Consider the following 25,398-nt stretch of genomic DNA (forward strand, 5'->3'; position numbering starts at 1 on the left):
TTTCTCTCTCAAGCATAACTTCTATTTATGACATTCATCAGTTATAGAAAGCAGCACCGAAAAAAGGTACATAAATGCTCAAGTGATCCCCGCATTGTTTCTTAAAACACACAAGCTGACACACAAGAAAATGCTCAATTCTTAAATGTATAGGTATTTGTTTCCTTTTTTTAAATGAACAGTCCTTTTTGGTTTTATTTCTCTTCCTTGAGTGGCTAGTGAAATACTTGTATGCAATACAAAAATACTAGATATGTAGAAAGAGCTATGTTAATGTGCATTGTTCCCACAAATACTATATGATGCCTTCATCTTGTTCTCTCAAGGGCTTGAGTTTTCCATCATCTATATTTTATTAGTGTTGTTACTTAACCCATTGCAGAGGATAAAGGGAGGGGGGGAATGTCTGTTCTCGTAGCCATCAGGATGCTTACTCCTCTCATTAAATATTTTCTGCTAACATTTTATAATTTGAAATAGCAGTCAGCATAAATGAAGTGTCTGCAGAGCTTGGCATTTAAATGTATAATGAGCAATTCCTATATGTAAGATAGGAAGGAGAAATGAAGATGCTGGATTAAAGTGAACGTATCAACAAAATCTGGCATTTGGAATTTATCAAAGGCAGAGAATATTAAATGTTAGCAAGCCATGCCTTTTCAGCCCTAAGGTCTTGTCACATTGTCATTGATGTGAGTTTCTTGGTATTGCAGATATTTTGTGTGTGAAATAAGGTGGGGGGACATTCTGAAGAAAATTATTTTCTTTTTTGTCAGCTCTTCAAATGAGTCAGGCACCCTTATCTACGTCTGCTGTCTTCTTTTCCTATTACCATAAATACAACCTTTAATATACTTTGTAAAGCAGAAGTGAGGCAAAACCATGCAAACCAGTAACAAAGGAGTTTGTGTTTGAGAGGGTCTGGGAAAAATAATCTAATAAGAGTCTACACAACATTTGGTATAATTTCCCTTTATTTCCTTGTGTATGTTAGATGCTTCCCTTCTAAAACTAGTAATAGTAGTTGTTTGTCAGTAGAGAATAGCTGTAAACACATAAGTAGCCCACAATAATCTGGCTTTTTTATTAGGCCGTGTCATGTGTCAAATGTTTAATAGCATTAAAATAAATCACTAATTTTTTAATGTGTAACATTTTTATTACTCTGAAAGACTCTTGCACCCTTCTGAATTCAGAGATGACTTGTTTTAAATTTTTTAATTGCTCTATTCTGCAGTAGATGCAGTTTTTTAAATATTAAAATAATTTAATCTTTACCATAAGGCATGATCAGTAATGCAGTGTCAAATGGTAACTGCCAGCTTCTTGAATTATTATTCTTCTTATTCAACTTGACAGCTAATTTGCAAGCTCTCCCTCCCCCCACCACATGTGATGCTACAACTTTTAGTATGGCTGAATCCTCTGACTCCAGCTGGAAATGCAAATTTAATGTGGTATGATCAGGATTCTTTTGCATAAGCAACCATATTCAGTATATTAGAGGCCAAAGATATACATGACTTCTCATTCAATGCAAACAGGAAAAACAGAGAAAAGAAGCAAAGGACAAATAATCTTGTGGTTTCCACTCAAAATTTCTGTAAGTATGACCAATCAGGTAGGCAGGGAAGTCTGACTTTATAGGTTCCCACCCTATAGGGTTTCCCCTTTGTAACCACATACCAGACAAGAAGGCTTTGGATGCTTTTTCTATATAAAGATATGTGCATGTCAAGGAGTTTGACTGACAGTTTTGTAAGCTGAAGTATTGTTTATTCTTAGAAAAGAAACATTTTGTGTCTAGATATGGAAAAAATATTTGTAGTGGACATTTTTGGAATGAACTAAAGAAAAGAAATAGAGTGTACAAAATGTTTGACAAAGCAGAAAGTATAAAAATATCCCTGAAGTTGCTCCATTGCAAAACTGCAGAGTTAAAGCTGCTTTTCCAGTTCCTACACTAGCCAAAAATTGTTTAGGTTGCTTTAAAGATAAACTAACCATGCTCAGTTGACTGTGTGCAAGAAGAAAATGTATGCTTTCTAATATGCAAAATCTGGGCTAAAAATCTGTTTCATGTGATGTTTTTTTCTGAGGCCTAAATCTAGCAGATTTCTACAGCACATGGTTACTTATAGCTTGGGAATAATTCCATCCTTATACAGGAAAGCCTGTATTTATATCTTACAGAAGACTATGGATTCTATGATCATATATTAAGGACTTTGAATTAGAGCCCTAATATTTTTAAATGAGAAAGCTAAGAATGGAAACCTGCTACAGACCTGGTATTAGACATAATTACAGTTTCAGGCATTTAAATCAGCTTAATTTCTCCACAATATGCACAGATCTATGTCTACTAAATACACCGTAGCAATGTGTGTAACATGGAATACATCAACACTGCTGTCAATACAAAAAAATATATCTGATGGCAGTAGTTTTCCTTTGCCTTGATTTTCTTAATTTCTCAACTTCTTGCAGATTTTCTCACGTCAGAAAACTGTTATGTCGTAGAGAATAATTATATAATTCAAGGCTAAAATTGATAAGTAGGCAGTTCTTGAGCTGCTGGTTCTATTTAACATGTTGGGAGCAAAGCTCACCCTTGGCCTTCTTATTCTGTGTGCAAATTCCTCATGTTAAGCCTGAAGAATTGGCAACCACAGTGGGATTGCAAGACACCAACAGAAGGTACACAAAGCCCAAGACGATCCTGCGTTGCTCTTTCTTCACAACTGATGCATCCTCAGTGCTGTAGTGATACTGTAATGTTGTGGCATCAAAATGTAACATAGCAGCATGACATAGGATTAGTACAAAGTATCCTCATTTGAGAACCTGTGAAAATCAAAGGTTATTTTCGGACCTCTGCATCCTTCAGATACGGTTTCCCAGATGTGTAACAGCCTCATCTGTCTTAAGACAGCAGAGGAAACTTGCTTCAGGCTTTTCTATCATCCAGCTCTCAAGTACCCTCTTTGCCTACCTATTAGGGAAGGTTGGATTTTCAGCAAAGATGACTGTCAGTCATCATCATGGCTGGGCTTCGCGAACGAAAATTTGGGAAGGACTCTACCCACATTTGTTACAAGTGCGCCGGTGGCTAAAGAGGTCAGTGCAAGATAGACAAGTCCGATTGCAAAAGGCACAGCCGAAAGACTCCTTAGGTGGTATATTCAGCAAGACACGATTCTTTCTGCGTTGTCTTTTCTCCTCAAGAGTGATCCTGTGTGCGTTCTCAAAAGCATCAGCAGCGTCATAGATGGTGTGTCTCCAGGCCTCCCGATTGGAGGCCAGAGTAGACCAGTTATGTTGATCAATATGGCCAAGGCTGCGATGTTGTTTCAGGGAGTCTTTGTATCTCCTCTTTGGGGCTCCTCTCTTGTGGCAGCCGGTGGCAAGTTCACCATAGAGCACGATCTTAGGGAGACGGTAGTCCTGCATCCTGGAGACATGCCCTGCCCAACGCAACTGCGTTCTCAGCAACATGGCCTCTATACTTGTGACTGCTGCTTATTCTAGAACAGACGTGTTAGTCACATAATGTGACCAGTGGATGCTTAGGATTGTATGGAGGCCACGCTGATGGAAGCGTTCTAGGAGACACAAGTAGTGGCAGTAAATGACCCATGATTCGGATCCATATAAGAGAGTAGACAGCACTATGGCTCTGTAAACACTGATCTTTGTACTTTTCTTCAGGTGTTTATTTCACCAAACTCTTTTATGGAGTTTTCCAAAAGCTCTATATGACTTTGCTAACCCGTTGACTGTAGACAGAGCGCTAATATCATCTGAGGCTTCCATGCCTTTGAGAGGAGATAATCTGCCTGGGTACTGTGCTGCCTGAGCTGTGCAGGCTGTAGGCCTTTCCCTTCAGCTCACCTCTCTTTGGCCAGTGTGTCAGAAAGCATTGCATTGCTTATGAAAAATGTCTCATGAAGTGGTTGGATGCCATGAAAGGAAAAATCTGGAAATTGCTTCAGTAGTTGTAAGTTATTCCATTATTTGAAGCAAAGTCAGGTGTCACTGCATAGTTTCTGCAGTACTCGGAATTTAGTACCTTTTCTGTTATTTGGTATTTACCCTGGGAAGGAAAGCAGATTATAAAATAATAAGCATACATATCTTAACATGGCTACTAATCTTGCTTCTGGTGCCTTGTGGCCTTCCTCTACAGTGATTTAGTTTCTTCTTTCATGAGAAAGCAAAAATTCAAAACATGCTTCTCTTTTAAAATTGTGTGGGATATACCTTTCTCAAATATGATCTGAACAGTTCTTCTTAGTACATGCAGGATGAAAAGATTTTAATGAAAGGGTTTAATGAATCTCATGAAACAATTGTTTACATACAAAAAGCTATTTTCATATATGTGGGCTGGGGATGTTTCTGAATAGGACCCACAGTCATCTAATTAGACACGCATAGTATTAGTAGGCATTTAGTACTCACAGGACTAGTCCAAAGACAAGGGATCCCTGCTGAAAATTTTCCATTAAAAAGATAATTGCATAGCACAAGGCCTTTCTAAAAAGCCTGCCTAAATTTTTTCTTATTTTTAATTAAGTGCTGAGATCTAGATCTAAATGGACTGAAAATAGAAAAAGGTTTTATTTTTGTAGTTGGTAGAATTAATCATGCTGGCAGAATCATGCAAGATTCAAATCAGAGTGCTTTGCTTGTACTTTTATGATGTGATGATCCTGGTAGATTTGAGTGTCTGGTATATACTGATGAATTATTTCATATTTTTCATTGCAGTATGACAGACCTACATCTGGCTAGTTAATAACTACAGTATCTAGGTGTACGCTACCAGTACCAGGAAGGTCCAAATGTTATTTTTTCTTAACATGAGATTTCTAGGAGTCTTAATTCTCCACCATCATCCTATTGGGTTCTGCTGTCTGAGAAGCTGATGAAGGGGAGAACACTGTCCACTCTGGTATGCCCCTTAACAGGAGCTGATCAGAAAAAATGGCTGGTTTGTGTGTTAAGTGAGAGTAGTGAGCTCTATAAAAGAAAGAAATTAACCCAACACAGACCAAACATCAATTACTGTGAAAAGGTCTGTTAAATTAATTAAAATGTTGTTACCACTGTGACTGGTAACATCAGTGTGAGTTACTAAAACTGGATAAATAGTTAAAGAGGAGTTTGCACATTTGAGTCAGAATTGGAGAGCAACCAACGGAATGATTACTGAGGTATTTTTACCATGAAATTTAGACAGAACCTAAAAGGAGCACAGTGAATTTCAGCAAAGGCAGAAGGACTCTGTGTAGGGACTACAGCTATGTTGAATTCATGTGTTATTCTAGGTCAGCGTAATGAAGAAGGACTTAGCTGTAGCCTAATTATGAAAAAATGAGAGAAAGATTGTGTGCACGAGTGAAAGTGTTCTGTTATAAACCTTACATGGTTGTGAGATGGTAATACCACAAAGAAGAAAAAAATTAGAATGGTGTGAAATATGTTTTGGCTTTTTAGGTTGCCTTTCTGCTGAGTGTGTAGCCTGCTTACTGAAGTAATAACTTTCATTTTTTAAAGAGGAAAGCACCTCCAGATTGAGGAATGACAATGGATTTCAAAGTATGTTCAGCAGAATTGTAGGATAGAAACTAAATTTGCATCTCAAGGCCTTAGCAAGGGCTGGAAGAGAAAAACAAAATACATTTGTTGTGGTGATGTAGAGGTTCTCGTTCAAATGGTTATTGCAGGTTGGACCTAGCAAAGATACAGGGTTCTCCCACAAGAATGGCAAGTTACAAACATAGTACTGTTCCTCTTGGACTGGGTTTGGAGAACTGGAAAGACAGTGTCTGGACTTCGTAAGTTCTGGTTCTTTCACAGGGAATAGCCGACAGCTGATGATTCCTGCCACATGCTCATCCTTGCACATAGATCAGTGCACTTGTGTCAAACATGAGTTTGTGCTTGTTAGGGAGACCAATTCAGAAGAGAGCCCAAGAACAGAATAAAACTTTTGAGAATTACTAATAGTCTCCTGGGGTATGTTTGTGATTCCACAAAGGTTTATTCTGAAACCTTATAAATGCACAGGGACTACTATTTCAAGATCTGTAATTAGCTAAAAATGCAGATAGCCACACACTGGGAAATTCTAAAAGTGCCTGTCCTTCCAGCGGCCATTCATGTCAATTTTCATGAGCTTTTGAAAATCGTAGGAAGGTATTTGTGTAAGCCTTATGCCACAAGAACAAATTAATAAACATATGTATCATTATAACTTCTTGGAATGTAGGTCCTTGCAATAGTTGACTCTTCCACCAATTTTTAGATAGCAAAATATAGGTGTAAAAATAGAGATGTCAGGGAGATTTGGGATGGCCTTCGGATGTTAATTTTTCTCCCTCTTAAAAAAGCAATAACCTTAGTCACAACACAAGAACACAAATGTAAAGACTGAACACACAGCAGCAAATAGGTCCCATAAAAAAAAACAAATTAGGTCAGACATTGAGGAGCAAACTGATCCCATCTGGTGGGTAGAGGAACTGTTAGTTAAAGCATTGGACAATTCTGCTGAGGAACAGGAAGAGTAGGTAAACTGCCTATTTCTGTCTTTGCTACTTTCAAATGTATGTGATAGCCTCTTCTGTGTTAGGTTGTCCTTTAATCTTAATTGGTACATTGTTTTAGCAGATTGGAAAAACATTACACACACACATTTCCCATTGAAAACAGGCTCTTTTAAAAGAGAGACAAAATTTGCTTCAGAATTAAGCTTTAGATGTGTTTATGGAAATGAAAGGAACAACTTCAGGCCTGTGTTTTAGTCATGTTTTGCCTTGACTCAAGCCTTGTATCTGTTTTCAGCTACCAGTTTGTGTTTGCGTGATGGGGTTTTTTTGCTACTTATATTAAGAACCTGAGAAAATAGTCACTGCAAAAAATCAATCAAGCTTCTTTCATCACAAATGCTCAGTGAAAATGTATAGTGAGAAGGTAGCTGCAGTTGTCATATTCCTGACCATTTGCCTTTCTATGTGCACTGTGAGTTGTTTACATGATGTGGTGGATTTGCCAAGTAATAAATTAGCTATAGCTGTTGAACAAGAGTCTCAAAAGCTATTTGCCGATGTGTAAGCATGGCCAATGTATTTATGTTTCTTCACAGGGAAGAATGAGAATCTTTCTGAATTTACTGACTGAATATGTCTGTATGACCTTTCTGCCAGAAAGGCTAAAATACTAAAATTCCTATAATGCTCAGACTGGTCCAGGTAGGATTGTATGTGGTTGCAGAGGCCAGAAATAATGAATCAAAAAGTTAGTCTCTAATCACAGATCTTGAGTCTTCTATGTCATGATTTTTCATGGGCATCTCTATAGGAGGCCAATGCAAAAACAGCCCCCCAAAAAAATCACCGTTTTACCTACAGTAGACTTAAGCTTGTGCCAAAAATGAGCTTGTGCATAATAAAATTGTGTCAACACACTATAAACAGATCCCAGTACGGATGAAACATGGCAGTTTATATTCTAAAGCTGAGCTACAGAAAATGCAAAGTTCCTTTGCCTCTGCAAGGTTCATTTACTCTACTGTTGATACACAATGACAAGTTGTTCAGGGATGCACTCCAGGGAATGGCTAAATCCATTCCTCTTCCCAGGCTTGTTTGTTTCTGACTGCCATTTTCTTGGTGAGATAATCAAGGTCATTTTCTTAGGACATCTCATTGCAGATCTCCCCATGATTTCGAAAGAGTACTCAGAAGATACCAGTTAAGTTCATTTAATGGCTGATGAAACAAAAGGTTTTTTTCAAAATGCTTTTTTCACTATGAAGAGCTGAAGTATAATTAAAACTGGTCTATACATTTAGGGTACTTGCTTATATTATCATGCACCTAAAATTGAGTAAGAACAAGAGTAAAAAAAATTCACTATTTTACTTTAACAGGTTTTCTTCTGTGTATTGAGTAAGATTAAATTCTGCTTGGACTCCATGTCTTAAATAACAGATGAAAGACTCAACTGTAGTAGCACATTTCACTAGAACCATGAAGAGAATCACTTCAGTCACAGGATAAATTAGATCATGTGGTACCTCTGGAGATCAGGTAGTCCAGTGTCTTGCATAAAGCATGACTCATCTTGACGTAGGTTTACACAAGACTTTGTGTGGCTCAGCTTTAACTGTCCCTAAGGATAAGGACTGCATGGCTGGTCCTGTTCCCGTGCTTGACTACTTTTGTGAAGCTTGTTTTTGCAAACACAAGATTCATAATCGTATGTGTTGCAACATGTCTCTTGCACTTTGTCCTTTCACTCGCCTTTCCAAGAAGAAATCTGGCCTTACTAGGACATGATATGAGGGAAATGACCAATATCCTTTACCTACCTGTGATACCCTTCCTAGTGTAGCTCATATGCAGGTAGCCATCATTGCTCTAAAGGCATGCAGTCAAGTTACATTCAGCCTGATGTTTGTCATGGTTCACAGGTCCTGTTTTGCAGAGCTTCTCCTTGAACTGCATCTGCTGCATGGAGTTGTTTCGCCCCTGGTGCAGGACTTTGTGGAATTTCATGAGGTTCCTGTCAGCCTATTCGCCAGTGTTTGAGGGGTCCCTCCATTGTAACAGCAACTTCCCAAGTCTGGTGACCTCCATGCACATATGCATTTGCTTGGCATTGATGACCTATAAAAGAACAGTTGCACTAAGTCTTAAGGAATGTTAACTTTTTTAATAAAGAGCCAAACTTTTAAGACTGGTAACCTGTCTCTTTTTGCCAAATGTACATAAAATTCCAGAAAGTTCAATACAAAAATTTCTGGCAGGCACTTTTTTCTTGTTCCCTTGCAGAATATTTTGTTTCATGTATTTAACAAAATGACACTGCCAGACTTCATATTCTTTGTTCTCACATGGAGAAGTGGGTCCAGGTACCCTGAGGTGCAGTCCAGTACCTAAAACCTTGTGGTTAATTTACTCTGACATCCTTTATAGATTATTTGTGAAAGGACACCTTATATTAATGTAGCAAAAAGTTCATTAGCATGTGCTCCGCATTGTTGCTTGTGGCTATTGTGAGTTAGTTCATGTCTCAAAATTGCCACTTTTTGCTCTCAGAAAGAATTTTCCGGGCTCCTCTCAAATGCCTTTTAAAATGTCTCATCAAAAGCAGTGCAGAGAAAATGACTCATAAAACCACTGCCTGCCTTCTCTGTTATTAAACTCTTCCCATGTCTGTCTGCCTGGAAGCAGCTACAAGAGCTGCAAAGATGAATCAAACACGCAATGGAGTAGCACTTCTCAGCTAGTGGGATGTTGTGACAGCTCTGACCTCTGAGTGACTTGCTAACTCTGCATCCAGTGGAAGCTCAAAACAATGAGTGCCTGTCCAGCTACACCCAGATTTGTTTCCTGCCATCATACTTCAAGGAAGTCTGCTCTGTGTGAGACAGAGGTTTGCAAAATGTTCTGCAGCAGCCAAACAGTAGTGGTGGAAAACAACGCAACTTGTCAGTGGTAATGCCCATCCTTTTCATGTGTGTGAGTCATACATACAAAACTGTGTGAAATGAAATAGTTGCTAAACATAGTTAGCTGAGATGTGTGGGAGTGTGGCAGCTCACCACTATTTAGGTTTATATTCACCTAGCTTAGCATTCTTGGAGAAAGAAGCAAATGGCTTGATAAACTTCTAACCACTGTGGGGAAGAATTACAAATTCAAAGTCCTGTGGTGCATAACTTCTTATAAGAAAAATTTCAAAAGTATCATTTTGGTAAAGGTAGGACTGCTTTTCTGAATCTCAGCATCTCAAGTTTCTAGCTTGGTAGATAGTGTGTGGAATTTTGACAGCAACTTGCTTGAATAGTATGTCAACTCATATATAGTAAAAAATTTTCACAGATGAGAAATTGAGATCAGTGGAGAGGAGGTCTCTTCTTTCTCCCATGTCTTAGTTCAAGGCTTGAAAAAAAAAAAAGTGCTTTTTACTTGTGTATGTAGTGATATTTATGTAAGAGGTAGCAACATTGGTCTTCGTTGCTTCAGTAAAATAATGTTTGTACTAGTGAAGTCCTCAGGGACCTGGTTCAGATAGGCTGGTAATGGTTAGCTCTTAAAAGGAGATAATTTATATTTTAAACATAAAGGTGAAGTTCTTAACATAAGCTGCTATGATTAGGTTTTCAAAGCACAGAAGTTGATGGAGTACAGCAATGCAAGAATCTTGCTTATTTGCTTCAAGTACCTACTTCTGCAACTGTGCTCACTGTGTTCACTCTTTTAGAATATAAATCTTTAGTTGCAGAATTATATATTTACTGGGGGGAAAGGAGTGACAACTTTTGTTCCTTTGAGATAGCACAAACAAAAATGCTTTGCCTCTGAATCAGACCGTCTTCATGAAGTCAGGAAACCATTAGATTTACTTGGTGATATGGAAATAGTATATCTGTGTTGGGAAAAGATTAAAGTAGCATAAGAAATTTGCATGGATTTGATAATTGTTGATATGTACAATGCATTTTGCTCTTGTAAACTGTACTAAAAACTGAAGTGATGCATGGGGAAAAAAGGTGATAGAATTGCTTTTTGATAGTGTTGATAGTTACAGCATTTTTGACACAAGTCACTTGAATTTCATAATAAGGTGATACTTTGGGGACTCTTGCATAAAATTTACTACAGAGCTTGTATTAAATCACTGAACATGTTCTGTGTATGAAAATTTAAGACAAATGCTTGTCCCTTGTAGGTGTATTTATCACAAAAAATTTGTTAATTATCTGAAATGACAATACCCAAAAATTATTTTAGAGCCACTGAACAGATCTGCTTTGTGACGCTTCTACAAACAAGTCCTCATATGGCAGCATTCAAAATATCACATGTACATTCAGCATTGGCTTTCTGTAGATAGAAAGGTAAAACTTCTGTATTGTAATAGTTGTTCTGTCCTCTTCCATTTGCTGAATGGCAATGAAACGATATATATATATCATTCTCCATTAATGTTGACAGGCCACTACAAACTGTGATTTAGCCAAGAACATTAAGTGTAGCCATGTAGAGATTACCTGTAAGCGAAGCATAGTAGTAGTAGTTTGTAGTTACATAGTCTCTATAGGCTTATATTCAAAACAAAACAAAACAAAAGCAAGAAATGCTGTATTATGTTCAATGGCATAAGTGGTGAAAGAAATTATGTAGTCTGTAATGTCAGTTTACACAGGTCTTTTTTTTTCTGAAACATTTTTTCAGTAAATGTGTGATAATTAAGGGGTTGGATCCTAAACTAGAGTAAAAGGGCATTATTGACCTCAGTTGAACTGCACTGCTTTATAACAGCTGAGGGAATAGCAGGAAGTATTTGCATTCTTCACTATTTCCAAAACTGGAAGATAGAGAAAAGAGCTGTGACCAGAGTACAAACAGAAAAAATTACAGGAGTGTTAAAGAAAATGTTACATTTCAGTTTGGAGTAGGACTCTCTTTTATTGCTAATATTATCCCAATAGGCATTTAGTAACTATGATGACTCACTTTTTACTCTCAGTTCATTTAAGCAGTGCTTGGGAACCATTTAAATGAGGCTGATACCCTACTCTTGTGCAAAACTTTGCAGGTCATCACGTTTAAGCACAGTTTGCTTGCTTTCAGCAGAAAAGTAGAGGACTCGGTGATGCATGCTTACACTAAGTGCAGGGTTTCTCCTTGGAGCAGTATAACATGCAGCATTGGGTTCCATATGCTTATGGAAATGAAGAGGCTTTATGCATGCATGGGCAGCTTTTGACAAGGGCAGGCATGTAGAAGAGGTTTGACTGATTGTTACTAGAAATGTGGTATATCACAGCAGCCTTCTATAGCCACTTAATTGTGATGGAGGATATGACTGAGATGCGTATTCATGTCTTTCTTACTCATTAACTAGGTCATAGCTTCATCTGGTGTCAGTATTTTTAAAATCTGCTAAACTGAAGCAAATCATCCAGTCCCTAAAGATGCTGGATAGAGCGGAAGGATGGATTGTGTTTGCCAACCAGCACTGAGGTCATGGGAGACAATAGTATATTCAATATAAAATAGGTTGCCAAGGACACAAAGGAGCAGTTAATCATTTTTGAAACCTACAGTTCTGGTTCACTTAATATTCAGAAGCATTTGCTCTTTCAGAGTTTGTGCACTTCATAAAAACTCAGTGTTTTTTGGATGAAATGGCCTTGGTTACTAATTCACTGCTGATATATTCACAGGGTCTTATCTTCCCCTCTACTTTTTGTTTATGCTAATGTCACTCAGCTGAAGACAATGTGGAGCAGTCCTGCACTAGAGCACAGAGACATCCACAAAGGGAATCTGTCCTGCAGCTGTATTTCACCTAGGATTAAGAGAAGTTAAAAAGAAAGACAAAGTAGGAGAGCACTGAAAAAGACTTGTATGACTCAGTATGACTTGTACAGTCTCCTCTTCCCCCATCTCCAATAAAAGTGTAAAACCAAATTCATCATCTGTTATCACTGCAGCACAACAGCTTGCTTCCATCCTAGAATGCTGAAGGGTGAAATGCAAATGCAAATTTTCCCATTATTTTCATTGTGAGGAAGATGTAAGACAACTCCAAACAAGCATCAGTGTATGCAAAGTAAGAATGCTGGTGCTTCCATCTAATCGTATACAGTGTCTGTGACTTCACCTTAGAAGTGAGTGTTTTAAAGTAGGTGTAAGACATGGTTGAAGTGGTCCTTTCCCCAGTGTTCCCCTGAATTCCAAAAAGTAGTAGCTTAGAAGCCTCTTATACCAGGTTTTGCATCTGGACAGCCATTTTTAATAACTGCTGATGGTTTAATTTTCAAATGTGTACTTATTGCGTATGTAAATTTGGAAAAAATTATTATCCTCTGCACAGTTTTTACCCTCTTTTCATATTTTTATGCATCTGTGGTCCAATTTAATGCACAAAATGTTTGTCTGTAACACAGGTTTGACAATGTAGATTTGATTGTACAGTATACTTCTTTACCACCGTGATAACTTTTTGAAGAATTGCAAAGTGTTCTTCTCTGTATCTGATGCATGTTCTACTGTCTTTGGTAAGATGGAATCAATGTTTTAAAATACCAAGGCTTCACACCACAGTAGTAATGTTATACAGCGGTGTTGTTTGCTTTTAATAATGGATCAAATTTGATGGCTGTTGTCAAAGCAAACTAAGAATGCATGTTATGGTTTAACTGCAGCTGGCAGCCAAGCAGCACACAGCCGCTCACTCAGTCCCCCACCAGCAGGATTGAGGAGAGATTTGGAATAGTAAAAGCCCAAGAACTCATGGGTTGAGATAAAGGCACTTTAACAGGGAAAGCAAAAGCCATGCATGCAAAAAAAAGCAAAACAAGAAATTAATTTACTGCTTTCCATGGACAGGCAGGTGTTCAGCAATCTCCAGAAGAGCAGGGCCCCATCACACATAATGGTTACTTGAGGAGACAGAATTACGGAATTACATAGTTCAGAGTGTTCAGAATGACAGTGTTGATTTTCAAAATGCTCACTGTTTTGTGCTATTAGCATTGGCATACCATGTGATATAAAGCATGATAGCAAGAATGATTTATCTGTTGTACTGTCTTTCATTATAGTGGTTGTGTTGAGACAGCCAGTTCTGTAAAGTAGTGAGCACATCTCGAGTAAGAAATAATAAAATAATTTTACTGAAAACAGTGTGACAGATACTTAAAAATTAGTTAGAAAATGCATATAAAGCAGCCAACCCTTCCCCAAGCAACTAATGGGGAAGTGATATATCAAAAAATACTAGATTGAAAACAATGTATTGCAGGTGGAAGTCTTATAGAAAGTTTTTAAAGAGGAAGTATGAACATGAAGCAGCTGGTTTCAAGGAGGTATAAATTATTCTAAATAAGAGCAAAATTTGTATATTGTAAATATATAGCGGAAGGGACTAGGAGAAAAATACAAAGCTTATCTTCAGTAGAATCTGGTGGTTGCCTCATTGTTTCTTTAAAGTAACTAATACTAAATTAAAAGATGCTTGAAGGCAGGGCACTGTTCCTGTGTCAGTAGTTAAATTGAGGTGAATCATAGAGCAGAGCTACAGAGTTGAGTGCAGTTGCATGGGAACATATTACTTTGCTTTACAGGGGTTGTTCTGAATTTTCAGGAAGCATTCCTGACTTACTAAGCAAATCAAAACCTGAATGTCAATGTCAAATTTCTGTGAATGGAAAGACCAGATTAAGATAATTTTTTGAAACACTTAGTTTGTGTTGCTCTTCTGAAACAATTTACTGTAAACTAACTTATTTCTAAATAAAAGCTTAGACTAGCCAAGAAATCAAACATGTAATTTGAAAACAAACAAATAAATTCAAAACACGATCTCTCAGCAATTTTGCAACTTAGGCACAAAACCATCTTCTAGAATTTGTACTCTTTTTTACAATCATTTTTCTATGTAACAACATTTTTCTACAAAACATTGGGTTTGGATGATAATTTTGACCTCATCAAGTTTACAAGGGAGATACACATAGTGTTGATTAGCAATAATCCTATCAGAAGTGCCCATTCTTCAGCAACAGAGATAATGCTTAAAAAAGGGATTTTGAATATGAGAGGAAGGCTTCCAAGGGATAGGACAGAATGAGATGAAATTATAGCCAAAATACTAGGAAACAGAGAGATGTTCACAGATACAACTTTGAGATTAAGTGACTTTATTTAGGAATGTCTGAACCCATGCCACTGATAGTACTTAGAGAGGAGAAAAATTATCTGAGATCATCTTCAGAAGTGAGGATAAGATGTCAGGAAAGTGAGACAGAGTGAGGTTAGAGACGTTGAAAACTGCAAATGAAAAGGATTATAGCACAGAAAGAAGGGAAGTAGAGAATTTCAGCAAGAATGTAGAATAGGAAGAAAACAACAGGACGTGCATCAGGTCGTTTATTCTCTAAACCTGTTAGTTTCTCAAGAAGTAGATACTTTTTAATTATTTGAAATAGAAATCAGAACACTAATTTGTCTTGATCAAAAAATTCCTATAAAAGGCAGATTGATTTTCTACATACTTTCCTTCGCTTAACATGGACTTTTAGAATTAGCTCATTTTTTGATTGGAAGTACTCTTATACCATTTGATTTAATTGGGAGAAAGAACATCTTAGTATTTCAGATTTTACTGATCATCAGGTGAAGTACTTACATGCCCTGGGACCAATTGTAAGGTGATGGCTTTGTGGAGATATTAAAATAGCATTTTACATTTTAAAAATACCTCTTTTTTTTGGCGTCTGGATTCTTGTATACTGTGTTTAGCAAGCAGCACCAGCAACTGCTGTAAGGAATGAAACAGTAATTGTATTTTCAGTCTGTTGGCTTTATTAATTTGACAGCTTTTCACAGATAGCTATTTTGTGACTTCAGGAAATTTTAAGACTAGATAGTATAACTTCTTTACTGGAGGAAAAGGGTGTGTGTTTAAAAATAAATACAGTGTGAGTTTAAACCTTCTTCCCTTTCCTTCAGAAAGTTCAGGTGAAATAAAAGTCACTGAATTTCTTAGATATGATTTAATGTTTGTCCTTTAGATGTTGAGTTCTTTAAGAAAGAAAAAGCTTACTCCTCTACCCATCTGCCATACAATTTCATGTGACTATTTATGCATTTTTGGATTTGAATGATTGTGAAATAGCAAGTTCTAAATAATGCTGCTATAAGGCAGACTATTAAATATAAAAGTCATTAAAAAGCAGGTGTAGAATTTACTGCTGAGTCCCACAGTTACCATATTTTCATGCCTATAGCCCCTGACTTTTAAAAGATGTTTAAAACTTTACCAATCTTCTATATAGGACCACCATTTGTGAGATAATTGAAAATTTGCCTATTGCCTCTGCAGATCTTGGCATTACTCTTCTGTCTGCATAAAAATCTGGAAATGTTAACTTTGAAGATGCTGTACTCCTTTGTGAGGATCTCTGGGCTGCTGCCCAGTAACTTACCAGTAACTTAGGAGTGACGAGAAACATCCCAGAAAGTTGCTGTGGAAACCATAACTGCCAGAGCACCCTGACACTTCTTACTGACAAAAATCTTGTGGGTTTTCATATGGCTAAGCTGAAAGGAGAAGGTGACAGGGTGCCATGACAGTATTGAAACATACACTGTTCCCATCTCTCATCAGTATGTGGAACTTCTGAATCCTGTTTAAAATTTCTGATTTTTATACAATTGTAAGTGAAAGCAACAAAAAGGTAAGTCTTACTCATGTTTCTCAGTCTCTGTAATTCGTTGATAGTGAGAATTTGTTTGCAGTTAAATTTCCATTTTTCAAGCTATTTGAAATAGCTCTTCAGAGGAAAAATTACTGTAACTTGTTGTGCCACTTAACAGTCAGTGTATTAATTAAAATGATGGAATGTCATTACCTTAATGATATTTTCTTCTTCTGAACACTCCTAAACAAAATTAGCATGCCTCTGTGTTAACTTCTACACATTCACGTGAAATACATGTGTTAAAGCTGAAGCCTGTCTCCTTGTCATGTGCTTGTGGATTGCCATACAGTTGAAATAAGTTGTGCTCTGCATAGCAGAGGAATTTAATGAGCAAGTAACAGTGGCTTTTGAAATGACACACTGCAATGCGCTGTATGGTAGGTGGCTGTAGTTATAAAAGTATAATTAAGTGTGTGGGAACTGAGAACATCTGCTAAGGGAATGCCAGTTTAAAAGAAAAAATCCTAAAAATGCCTAGTACTGTAAAACTAGCATTAAAATATTACGTACACCAGATTAAGCTGAGGACATAATTTTAATAATTATATTAAGTAAACTGGGGAGAGCACGTGAAGGAGAATATTCTGCCGTGCTGCATTACGTTATCTATCCTCTTTTTGTTATTCACACTGCACTTTTTGAGGTTGAATAGCTGGTATTACAGCAAGGCATGTAACTGATCTACATGTTTTCATGAAACAGATACCATCTCATGTGCTAACACTCCATGAATTAGTTGAGTGACGCTTACAATGCAGAACAATGAGCCCTAAATAGCACTTGAGATGGTGTCAGAACTGGGGCTGCCACAGGTACATTTAAATTAATCTGATAACCTCGATATAACATTGCATTTGGAACCAATACTAAACCCACTCAATCCTGTTGGCATCAGTGCTCCTGGGAGTGTACCCTTGGCAAATTTTCACTGGGTGTTTAGAAAGCAAAGCAGGCAATATACTGTGATAGCAATGAAAAAAGCCATGTCTTAAATATATTCAATCATTTTGTTTAGAACTGCACTTCTGGTCTCTGTTAACTAGCTGGAGCAGACTGATTATCTATTTGACTGTTGTCATAATTTCCTGTTTTAAGATCCTGTTTCTTGCCAAAACTTAGAGGTCATGATTCTACAATATAATAATTTTTTTACATTAAAAATTCTGGTCACCGAGAGTTTACAAATTTTGGACTCACTGGGTGGAATACAGTGATAAACTTTAAAACAACTTTGTTAGGAATGTGATTTTCCCCTCCCATTACAAAAATTGTGCACCACTGAAACATCTCTTCACAGGTGCGCAGTAGAGATTTGGCAAAAACAGAATCTGAAAATCTATTCCCAGTGCACATGAATGGAAAATTAGAACTGATTATTCAAATGCTTCTAAGTGTCAGGGGTAGTATAGGGGACGAGTGAGATTATTCATGTAGTTGATACTGCAATGAATGCTACAGCAATCTGAAAATGAGGTGCTGGTGTTTGCTGTTCTTTCAGACGCTCTGTAGACCAATCTTTGCAGAGGAAAAGGCTGCGTAGCTTGAAGACTGAGGGAATAAGAGCAGTAGACTGTGACAAATTGCTTTTGGCAGGGGAAGGAGCAGTTTGGTTTGGAGGGTAGTGGCAGAAAAACTGGTAAAGTCAGTTAAACCAATGAAGATAAAACTGTCTAGGAAGGGATCTGGGGCTGAGAGCTGAAAAGTCAGAGGTTTGTCTAATGGCTCTAGAAAAGTGATTTGGGTGTCCCTGTGATGCCAGATAATGAGACTTCAGTATTTCTTCTTCCTTTTAGAAGGAAAGAAAATCTAGAAGGTGACATGAGAAGGAATTACATTAGCATTGTGAGGGCTGATGATAGGAAATGCCAGCTAACACCTTTGCTGCTTCAGTTTGTTCCCTCTTTGCAGATGCAGTTATTTCAATAGTTTTATATTTGCTTGTTTCTGCAAATCTGTGGCCTCAACCAGAGCACAAACTGGATCTCCTCAGGGGATGCAGGAATAGGTTTGGATAAGGAACAGAGTCAGCAGTAGACTCTTTAGTATCCTTCTACCATTTGCTGACACAGTTTGCACTGGTAGTAGGAAATTAAGAGACTGAAGACTTGTTCTGGTTTGTGCCCCTGCCGCTTTGTTTCTGTGGTAGTGGGTGTTGTATATTATTGTGGAAGAGCATGGAAAGCTCTCACCTGTGCGTGGCCAGCAGCTAGATTCCATTGCACTGCATAGCCGTGTATGATAGGCATGTAGAAAAGAACCATTTTTTTCTCCTTCATGTTCTTAAGTGTGTTCTGAGCTGCTTTGTAAATTCACATTTGCCTTTGAGTAATTTGTCAGCCCCTCAGGTACAGGCAGTATCATTCAGGTTTGTTGCGTGCTTGCTTGTTCTTTTACAGCTGTTTCTGTCAAATACTGTTTTTCCCTGATTTGCATGCCATCTCTCCTAATTGTTCCTATACCACTCTGCTTAATCTTTGTGAGTTTTAGTTTTAGACTAAATTTGCTTTTAGACTAAATTTAGACTGATTTACTCTAGGATAAGTAAAGGATGTTCTCAGTAGCAGAAATCTTAAATGTACTGGTGAAAAATTAGGCATTGGGAAGGAGAGAGAAAAATAACCATACAATCTAAAAATTAACTAAGTGTCTAGAACTTTTGTAAGTCAAGTGGCAGATACAGGTAGTTAGTAATAACACTTCTTAATTACATGAGTTAACTGTGCTCAAACCACAGTGGCTAGTAGTTCTTTCTTTGGCTATTTATATTAGGAAGAATTTTAGTTTGTTGGGGTTTTTTGTGGTGTGTAGCATTGAGGCAAGTTGGATTTCAGTAGGTCTGAAACCAGCTGATATGTGCATGTATTCATGTTATAAACACTAGAAGTTGCATTATTTTGATGTGTATTATGTGGAGGAGTGAAGCTATGTGAAATAAAAAATGGTGATTGTGCCCCTTGGGAAAGGGTAAATATAGTATCAGCAAAACATTCAAATTAAAGGTTGCAAAGCTGATTATTCTGGTGTTCACGTGTTGTACATAAGTAGTTTTCCTTTATTTTGAGAGCACATATTATTTATTGCTGCTATTAAATGTCTTCTTTCCTGTAAACAGTTAAGTCTAGTGGGACTACAGGTATGCAAGGTAGTGCTAAGATTCTTCAGAAATGGCAAAATATGCTAGGAGTTAATGAGACAAACAATATGGTATAAGGAAGGCTTTATAGCAAGGAGAGAAAATAGAAGTTTATAGCATTTGACTTGCTTTGAAGCCTCTCACTGAGCAGTCATTTAGGTATGGAGGCATCAAAGCCCTAATTTTAACAGAAGCTGAAAGAACTTACTCTTCTAAAAGACAGCCATGACTCTTAATGAGTCTTACTGCTTCATATTTAAGTACAATGCTGCTTAACTGGTGGTCACTAAATTCCAGTATATGTTGGCATGATGATTGAAAGGCCAGAAGTAGTTCCTTGAGGAGCAGAACTGAAGAAACCATATGTCTATTCAGATTAACAGTGAATAAATCTGCTCTAGCTTTTGCTTCATAACTCCTTAATCTAAACAAAATTCTTACTATCTTTCCCCACTTTCTTGCTCTTTAGTTCATGTCGTTTTGGGTTCACAGGGTAGATCTGCAGATGCACCAACAAAGCTAAACTGGAAGATGGCACTCAAGGAAGAAGCCTGACATGCCTCCTCTGCTGAGAGATCACTGAAGTAGGTGTGGCATTAGTATTCTGGTCTGCAGGGCCAGAGTAGAGCTGATCTGAAGTTAAGACCCTCTGTGGATGTCAGGCTTTGATACCTACCCTTTTGCTGTAGAAAGTTATTCCTACTTGCTAATGCTGAAACACACTTTGGAACTGAATTACACCAAGGCTGTTCAGTGACTTCCAACTGTATTAGTCATCAGTGCATGCAGAACTTGGAATGAATATAATGGGAAAATCTTGAGTTCAATTCTGCACCTTTTTAGACAGCAGAAATATTTTGGTTATTTTTGTTGTCTGTCTGGTATCTAACAAGGCAAATTAAGCTGGGGTCAGCGCAGAAGGGAGTTTTGTGGCTGGGATTATAAGATATGGGCATTTATCCACACAGAGCTCCTAATTCTTCCTTCCTGCATGAATTCACTTGTATCTGATAGTGCTAAAATATATTGCCCATTTGGCTTTGATAAGGTCTTTATTCTCCGTGGGAATTCCTCATGGAACTTGTAAGCTTTCAGTGTTACCAAGATCTCTGCATGTCTGTCAAATTTAGCCAAAATTGGCCGCAAGTTTTTAGGTACTCAGTAGGGGTACTGAAAGGTTTCCTGTGCAATCCCTTCCAATTATTATCTTAGCAAATAATAAGGATTGAAATGTTTCAGTTAATATCTTCTTAGTTAGTCTTTTAAGTTATAGGTATTCTTTTTGGTTTTATGAGCATGTTACAAAAAGTTTCAAGTCAAATGCTGCTGCTTCAGCATACTTACAAGAATATATTAAGGAGTCTTACTTATATCACCCCACACACTAGTCTGACTCTGTTAGCTAGGTGTAACATTACCTAGTAGTTCAGGGAGGCATACTTTAATATGCCAACAGAGGAAAACAGAAATGGATTTTTCTTTCATGAATTAACACTATTTCCACAGATTCTGTTGGGAATGACTTATGGGGAAAAAAAAGCCCCATTGGAAGGAATTCTGTTTAGGTAAGGATTTATGCATGTTTAGTCTCAAATTGATGCATATTATATACCTGGTAGAAAAGAGCAAGAATGCATTGTTGGTCATACTGTATAAAAACGCAAAATTAGATAATACTTGAAGTATTCGAGTGACCAGTAATATGCAAAGTGCTGGGAACAAGTGATGGAACTAAAATTTTCTTATGTTCCTAATACCTTTTGTAGCTACTGCAGTCTAATGAACCCAAATTTAACCCTCAAATGATATATTTTTAACAGAAACATAGTTCTAATTATATTTGTTGTTTTTTTGAGAAAGATGAAGAAATAATTGGATATTCTGGGAATATTTGGATCTTCTGGGAAATAAAATTTTAAAATAAAATTTTAAAGAATGCCGAAAAGATTTGACAGGTGAATTCTGGATACCATTGTTAAATATTGTATTTGTTAAAAGACAGATATTTCACCATGATGAAATGATTGGCACTTCCTAATCAGGCTTCTTTTGTCTCAGTAGTTTCTACCTTTCCAAAGAGTGATCTAGAAAGCTAGCGTATTACCAGTGCTACGTATTTCCATTAAGGAGAAAACTGGACAGACTGTGTATACCAGAGTACTAAGCTAAGGGCCACAATGACCCCTATCTTCTGGGGTTCTAGGTGCTGAAATCTTTTCCCAAACAGCTGTGCCTGAGCAGAACTGCCTTGCTACACATTCTGAATGAAATAATATGTAAATGAATGCCACAGGCATCCATCTCCCATATGGGTTCTGGCTACCTGTCAGGGGCTCTTTGGTGTGTCTGTGGCATCTAAGTGTACCTGACAAGGGAACTTTCAGAAGGGCTAAGAAGATGCATAATGCGTTTTAGGCACACTGTCTTATGGTGGAGTTTTTTGTAATTATGTGTGGGGACACTGATCTACTACATATCTACTTCAGTGACATGGTCTCATACAGTAATCTTAAATCATTTCCAGCCTATGAAATGAGTTCATTTGAACAAACACAGTTCCTGTAAAACAAGAGCAAAAGAGGAAGCCAAAAGCAGGGAATGAAAATAACCACCACTAAAGGCTAGACATTTATAATTTTATATTATTAAAAGCAGTAATAGATGCCTGGGAAAAAGGGTAAGAAATGTGAATTGCAGTCAGCAAGTTAATGGAAATTTTCTTTTAACCTTTAGTCAGTTAAAGGAACTTTTTTTTTATTTACATCTAAGCAATAAAAATAATTAAAAAATCACAAACACCACAAGCACGACTGGAATTATTAACAAAATTTTCTCTACTGGTAGAGGAGGAGATACAGAGTATAAAAGCAGCAGTTTGTCCTCCTCCTTCCTTTTGCAGCTGTAAAAATAACCAGTAAAATGTACAGAATGTTGTCAGCTTGAATAACTTTCTTGGTATCTTCTTATACTTGCAGTTACATTTTAGGAAAATGTTCTGCTGTTGAAGCGTCTGAGAAGTATTTTGAGATGACAGCAAGTACCTATTTAGAACCAAGTGCAGAAATTTGACTTAAGTTTGCTTTTCAGTTTGTAGCAAGTCAAAATATGTGTCTAGTAAAAATCCTGCTTCCAACAGGCAAAATTTTAAGCTTCAAGTCTTTTCTCTAGGGATAATGACTTAAGTTGTTAACAATTTAAACACACATGTTAGACCTTTTTCTACTGATGCTGTATGCAGTAACGAAGATTGCTGTCAGGAACAGTTTAGAAACTTAGTCTTTGCTTTTCTTTCAGACATATAGTTAACTTTCTCTGTTTCGTGAAGAAACACGAGAAACGAAGGGATTATACCAGTTTCTCTTACTCTTGCATTTATAGCATTCTCAGAAAAAATCACATTAGGAAAAGTGTGTAAGGAGAGAAGTTCCTTATCGTTAGATTTATTCCCCCGCCTTCAGACAGTCACACTTTTCACATACACTTGTCAAGTTCTGGGTCTTAAGTCTGACCACAGCGCTCCCAACAAGTGCTTCAGACTTCAACAATTGTCATGAATAGAAACTACCTTATGATTTGCAGCTTACATTTAAGATTACATTAAATGGTTAATAGGGCCTTTATTCCTCCCCCTTACGTTCAATCCCTTTATGTTCTTATAGAGAATGATGATCCTGTGATGGATTCTCCTGTATCTGATGCTCTTTGAACATTTGCTCATAGAAAGTAGAACCACTTCTGATTTTCAAAAACAAAATCTTAGCAGTACATTAAATAACAATGTTAGTATTGTATATACTGAGGAAATAGGCTCATATATCTGATATGCTGTAAGTTAGATATCAACCTAAAATCGTTTGTTAGTAATAGTGTAGGCAGATGATCCAGAAAACAGAGCTTTTGAAAGGTTCTTGAAGAACAAGGTGATAAGTTACCTTGTCTGGTATGTTTACAAATTTTTGCAAATTTCCCTGGTCATGTACATACAATGTGACTTACCTATTGCATTCCAGTAGAAGTTTATGGCCATGTACAAATTATTCAGGAATCCTAATTGTTTAATGACCTGATCAGTACATTTGCAGATAATGTGTGTAAGTAACATGTGTACAATAACACCACACTTAACATGAGGATGTCTTCGCAATCCTGTAAGCAAAACTTAAAATGACAGAAACTATGATATTAGTTGTCTGTCTGTGTTTTTCTCTTTGATTACCTATCTGAAAACAATTTAATTAGAATTTATAGGGTGAGGCAATGTGATCTGGGACAAACAGTATTTCTGCTTATGTTTTAGCACAGAAATAGTTCTGTGGGGCCTTCATAAAGCATATGCTTAAGCATCTGCTTAGCATATGCCTTGCTGGGTTGGATCTTAGTACAGACACCCTGCCATTTTGTTGTCTTCTTGTTGCATGGTAATGAAATTGAAACATGGAGGAACCATTTCCATACTTTCTCCATTTTTCATTATAGACACTGTCTACCTATGCTCCATCAAACATTTTTTCATAGAAACAATATATTGGCATATAAGCCTTCCTTCTGCTTAGGGGCTGGCAGGAGTGATATCTGTTCCCAAGGCAGCTTCAAGACCGTTGGTTTTTTGTGTGAGTTCTTGTTGCCACAGCCTAAACATTGTGGTGTTTATCAAGTTCTTATTGCATTCTCATTGCCCTAGTAATCCTGCTAACAGTAAACATCTGAAAAAATTGCTTTTAAAAATTGAGAGAAATAAAATAATCAGCTTCACTGTCCTTTCAGAACTAATGCTCATAATTTTTTTTACCTGCTTCACTGAATGTATGAGTTGGCATATGAAGTATCTGTTGCAGAGGTAAGAGCAGGAGTGCTGTGTAGAGTCTTAATGATGTGGGGTAAAATAATTTACTGCCACATGCATATTTGGATATAGAATCCTGCCTGCTAACAAATATGTGTTTGTAGATCACCTGCAATGTTTAAACTGAATAATCACTGACTGATTTGGCCTCTTAACTTTGCAGATATTTTCTCAGATTACTCTCTCTAGGTCAACCTGTGAAACTGGCAGACAACATTGATGAAAGTCTGACACTCCTTCTCACACAAGTCTGGAAAGCTTCTGCCTTCTCCAAATATCTGGGCATTGCTCTCTACCTAAGACAATGAAAATCTATCATTTTCCAGCAAGACACACACATCTATCCTGCTGTTGATCCATCTGCACTCTGTGTTATAAGCCAATTGCTCCTCTCACCAAAGGTCCTTGGAGTAGAATTCATTACAAAAGATGGTAGCTATAAAGAGCACATACTAGAATTAAATTTAGGATTAATATAAATCCTGTATCAAAAAATACATCTTAAACCTGCTTTTTATAATATCTTGTGTGAAATGGCAAGGAGTAAATAACAGGTAACTTAGAATCACAGAATGGGTAAGGTTGGAAGGGACCACGGTGGGTCATCTGGTCCAACCTCCCTACTCAAGCAGAGTTGTCCTAGAGCAGATTGCACAGGATTGTGTCCATATCATTCTTGAATATCTCCAGTGAGGGAGACTCCACGACCTCTCTGGGCAATCTCTTCCAGTGCACGGTCATATTCAGTGGAGCTTCCTGTGCATCAGTTTCTGCCCATTGCCTCTTGTTCTATTGCTTGGCACCACCAAGAAGAGCCTGGATCCATCCTCTTGATACCCTCTCTTCAGATACTTACAGACATTGATGAGGTCCTCTCTGAGTCATCTCTTCTCAAGGCTGAACAAGCCCAGCTCCCTCAGCCTTTCCTCATAAGAGATGTTTCAGTCCTTTGTCAGCCTGTCTTTTATGCTCTGATTCAAAACAAACCAGACAAGGTAACTTATCACCTTGTTCTTTAAGAATCTTTCAAAACCTATGTAAGCAAGGAGGCCACTAGCATTCTAGACTGTGCCCCCTGTTGTTACATAGCTAGCAAGCCTGGGATTTCAAAGGGGTCTAGACTTCATGGCT

At 37.4% G+C, this 25,398-nt stretch overlaps 1 protein-coding gene across 1 annotated transcript in view; it reads left to right on the forward strand.

Moving 5' to 3' along the window:
* Nucleotides 1-25,398, forward strand: part of SORBS2 (sorbin and SH3 domain containing 2) — a 154,102-nt gene that overhangs the window by 46,786 nt on the left and 81,918 nt on the right. Inside the window, exons 3-4 of the mRNA XM_027735493.2 lie at nucleotides 19,917-20,008; nucleotides 20,931-20,989. Coding sequence (XP_027591294.2) covers nucleotides 20,943-20,989 — 47 coding nt within the window. The 5' untranslated portion in view covers nucleotides 19,917-20,008; nucleotides 20,931-20,942. The remainder of the gene's footprint in view (nucleotides 1-19,916; nucleotides 20,009-20,930; nucleotides 20,990-25,398) is intronic.

Source organism: Pipra filicauda, unplaced genomic scaffold (genome assembly GCF_003945595.2).
Source record: "Pipra filicauda isolate LSUMZ 115617 unplaced genomic scaffold, ASM394559v2 scaffold67_size6003252_pilon, whole genome shotgun sequence".
Taxonomy (NCBI): Eukaryota; Metazoa; Chordata; class Aves; order Passeriformes; family Pipridae; genus Pipra; species Pipra filicauda.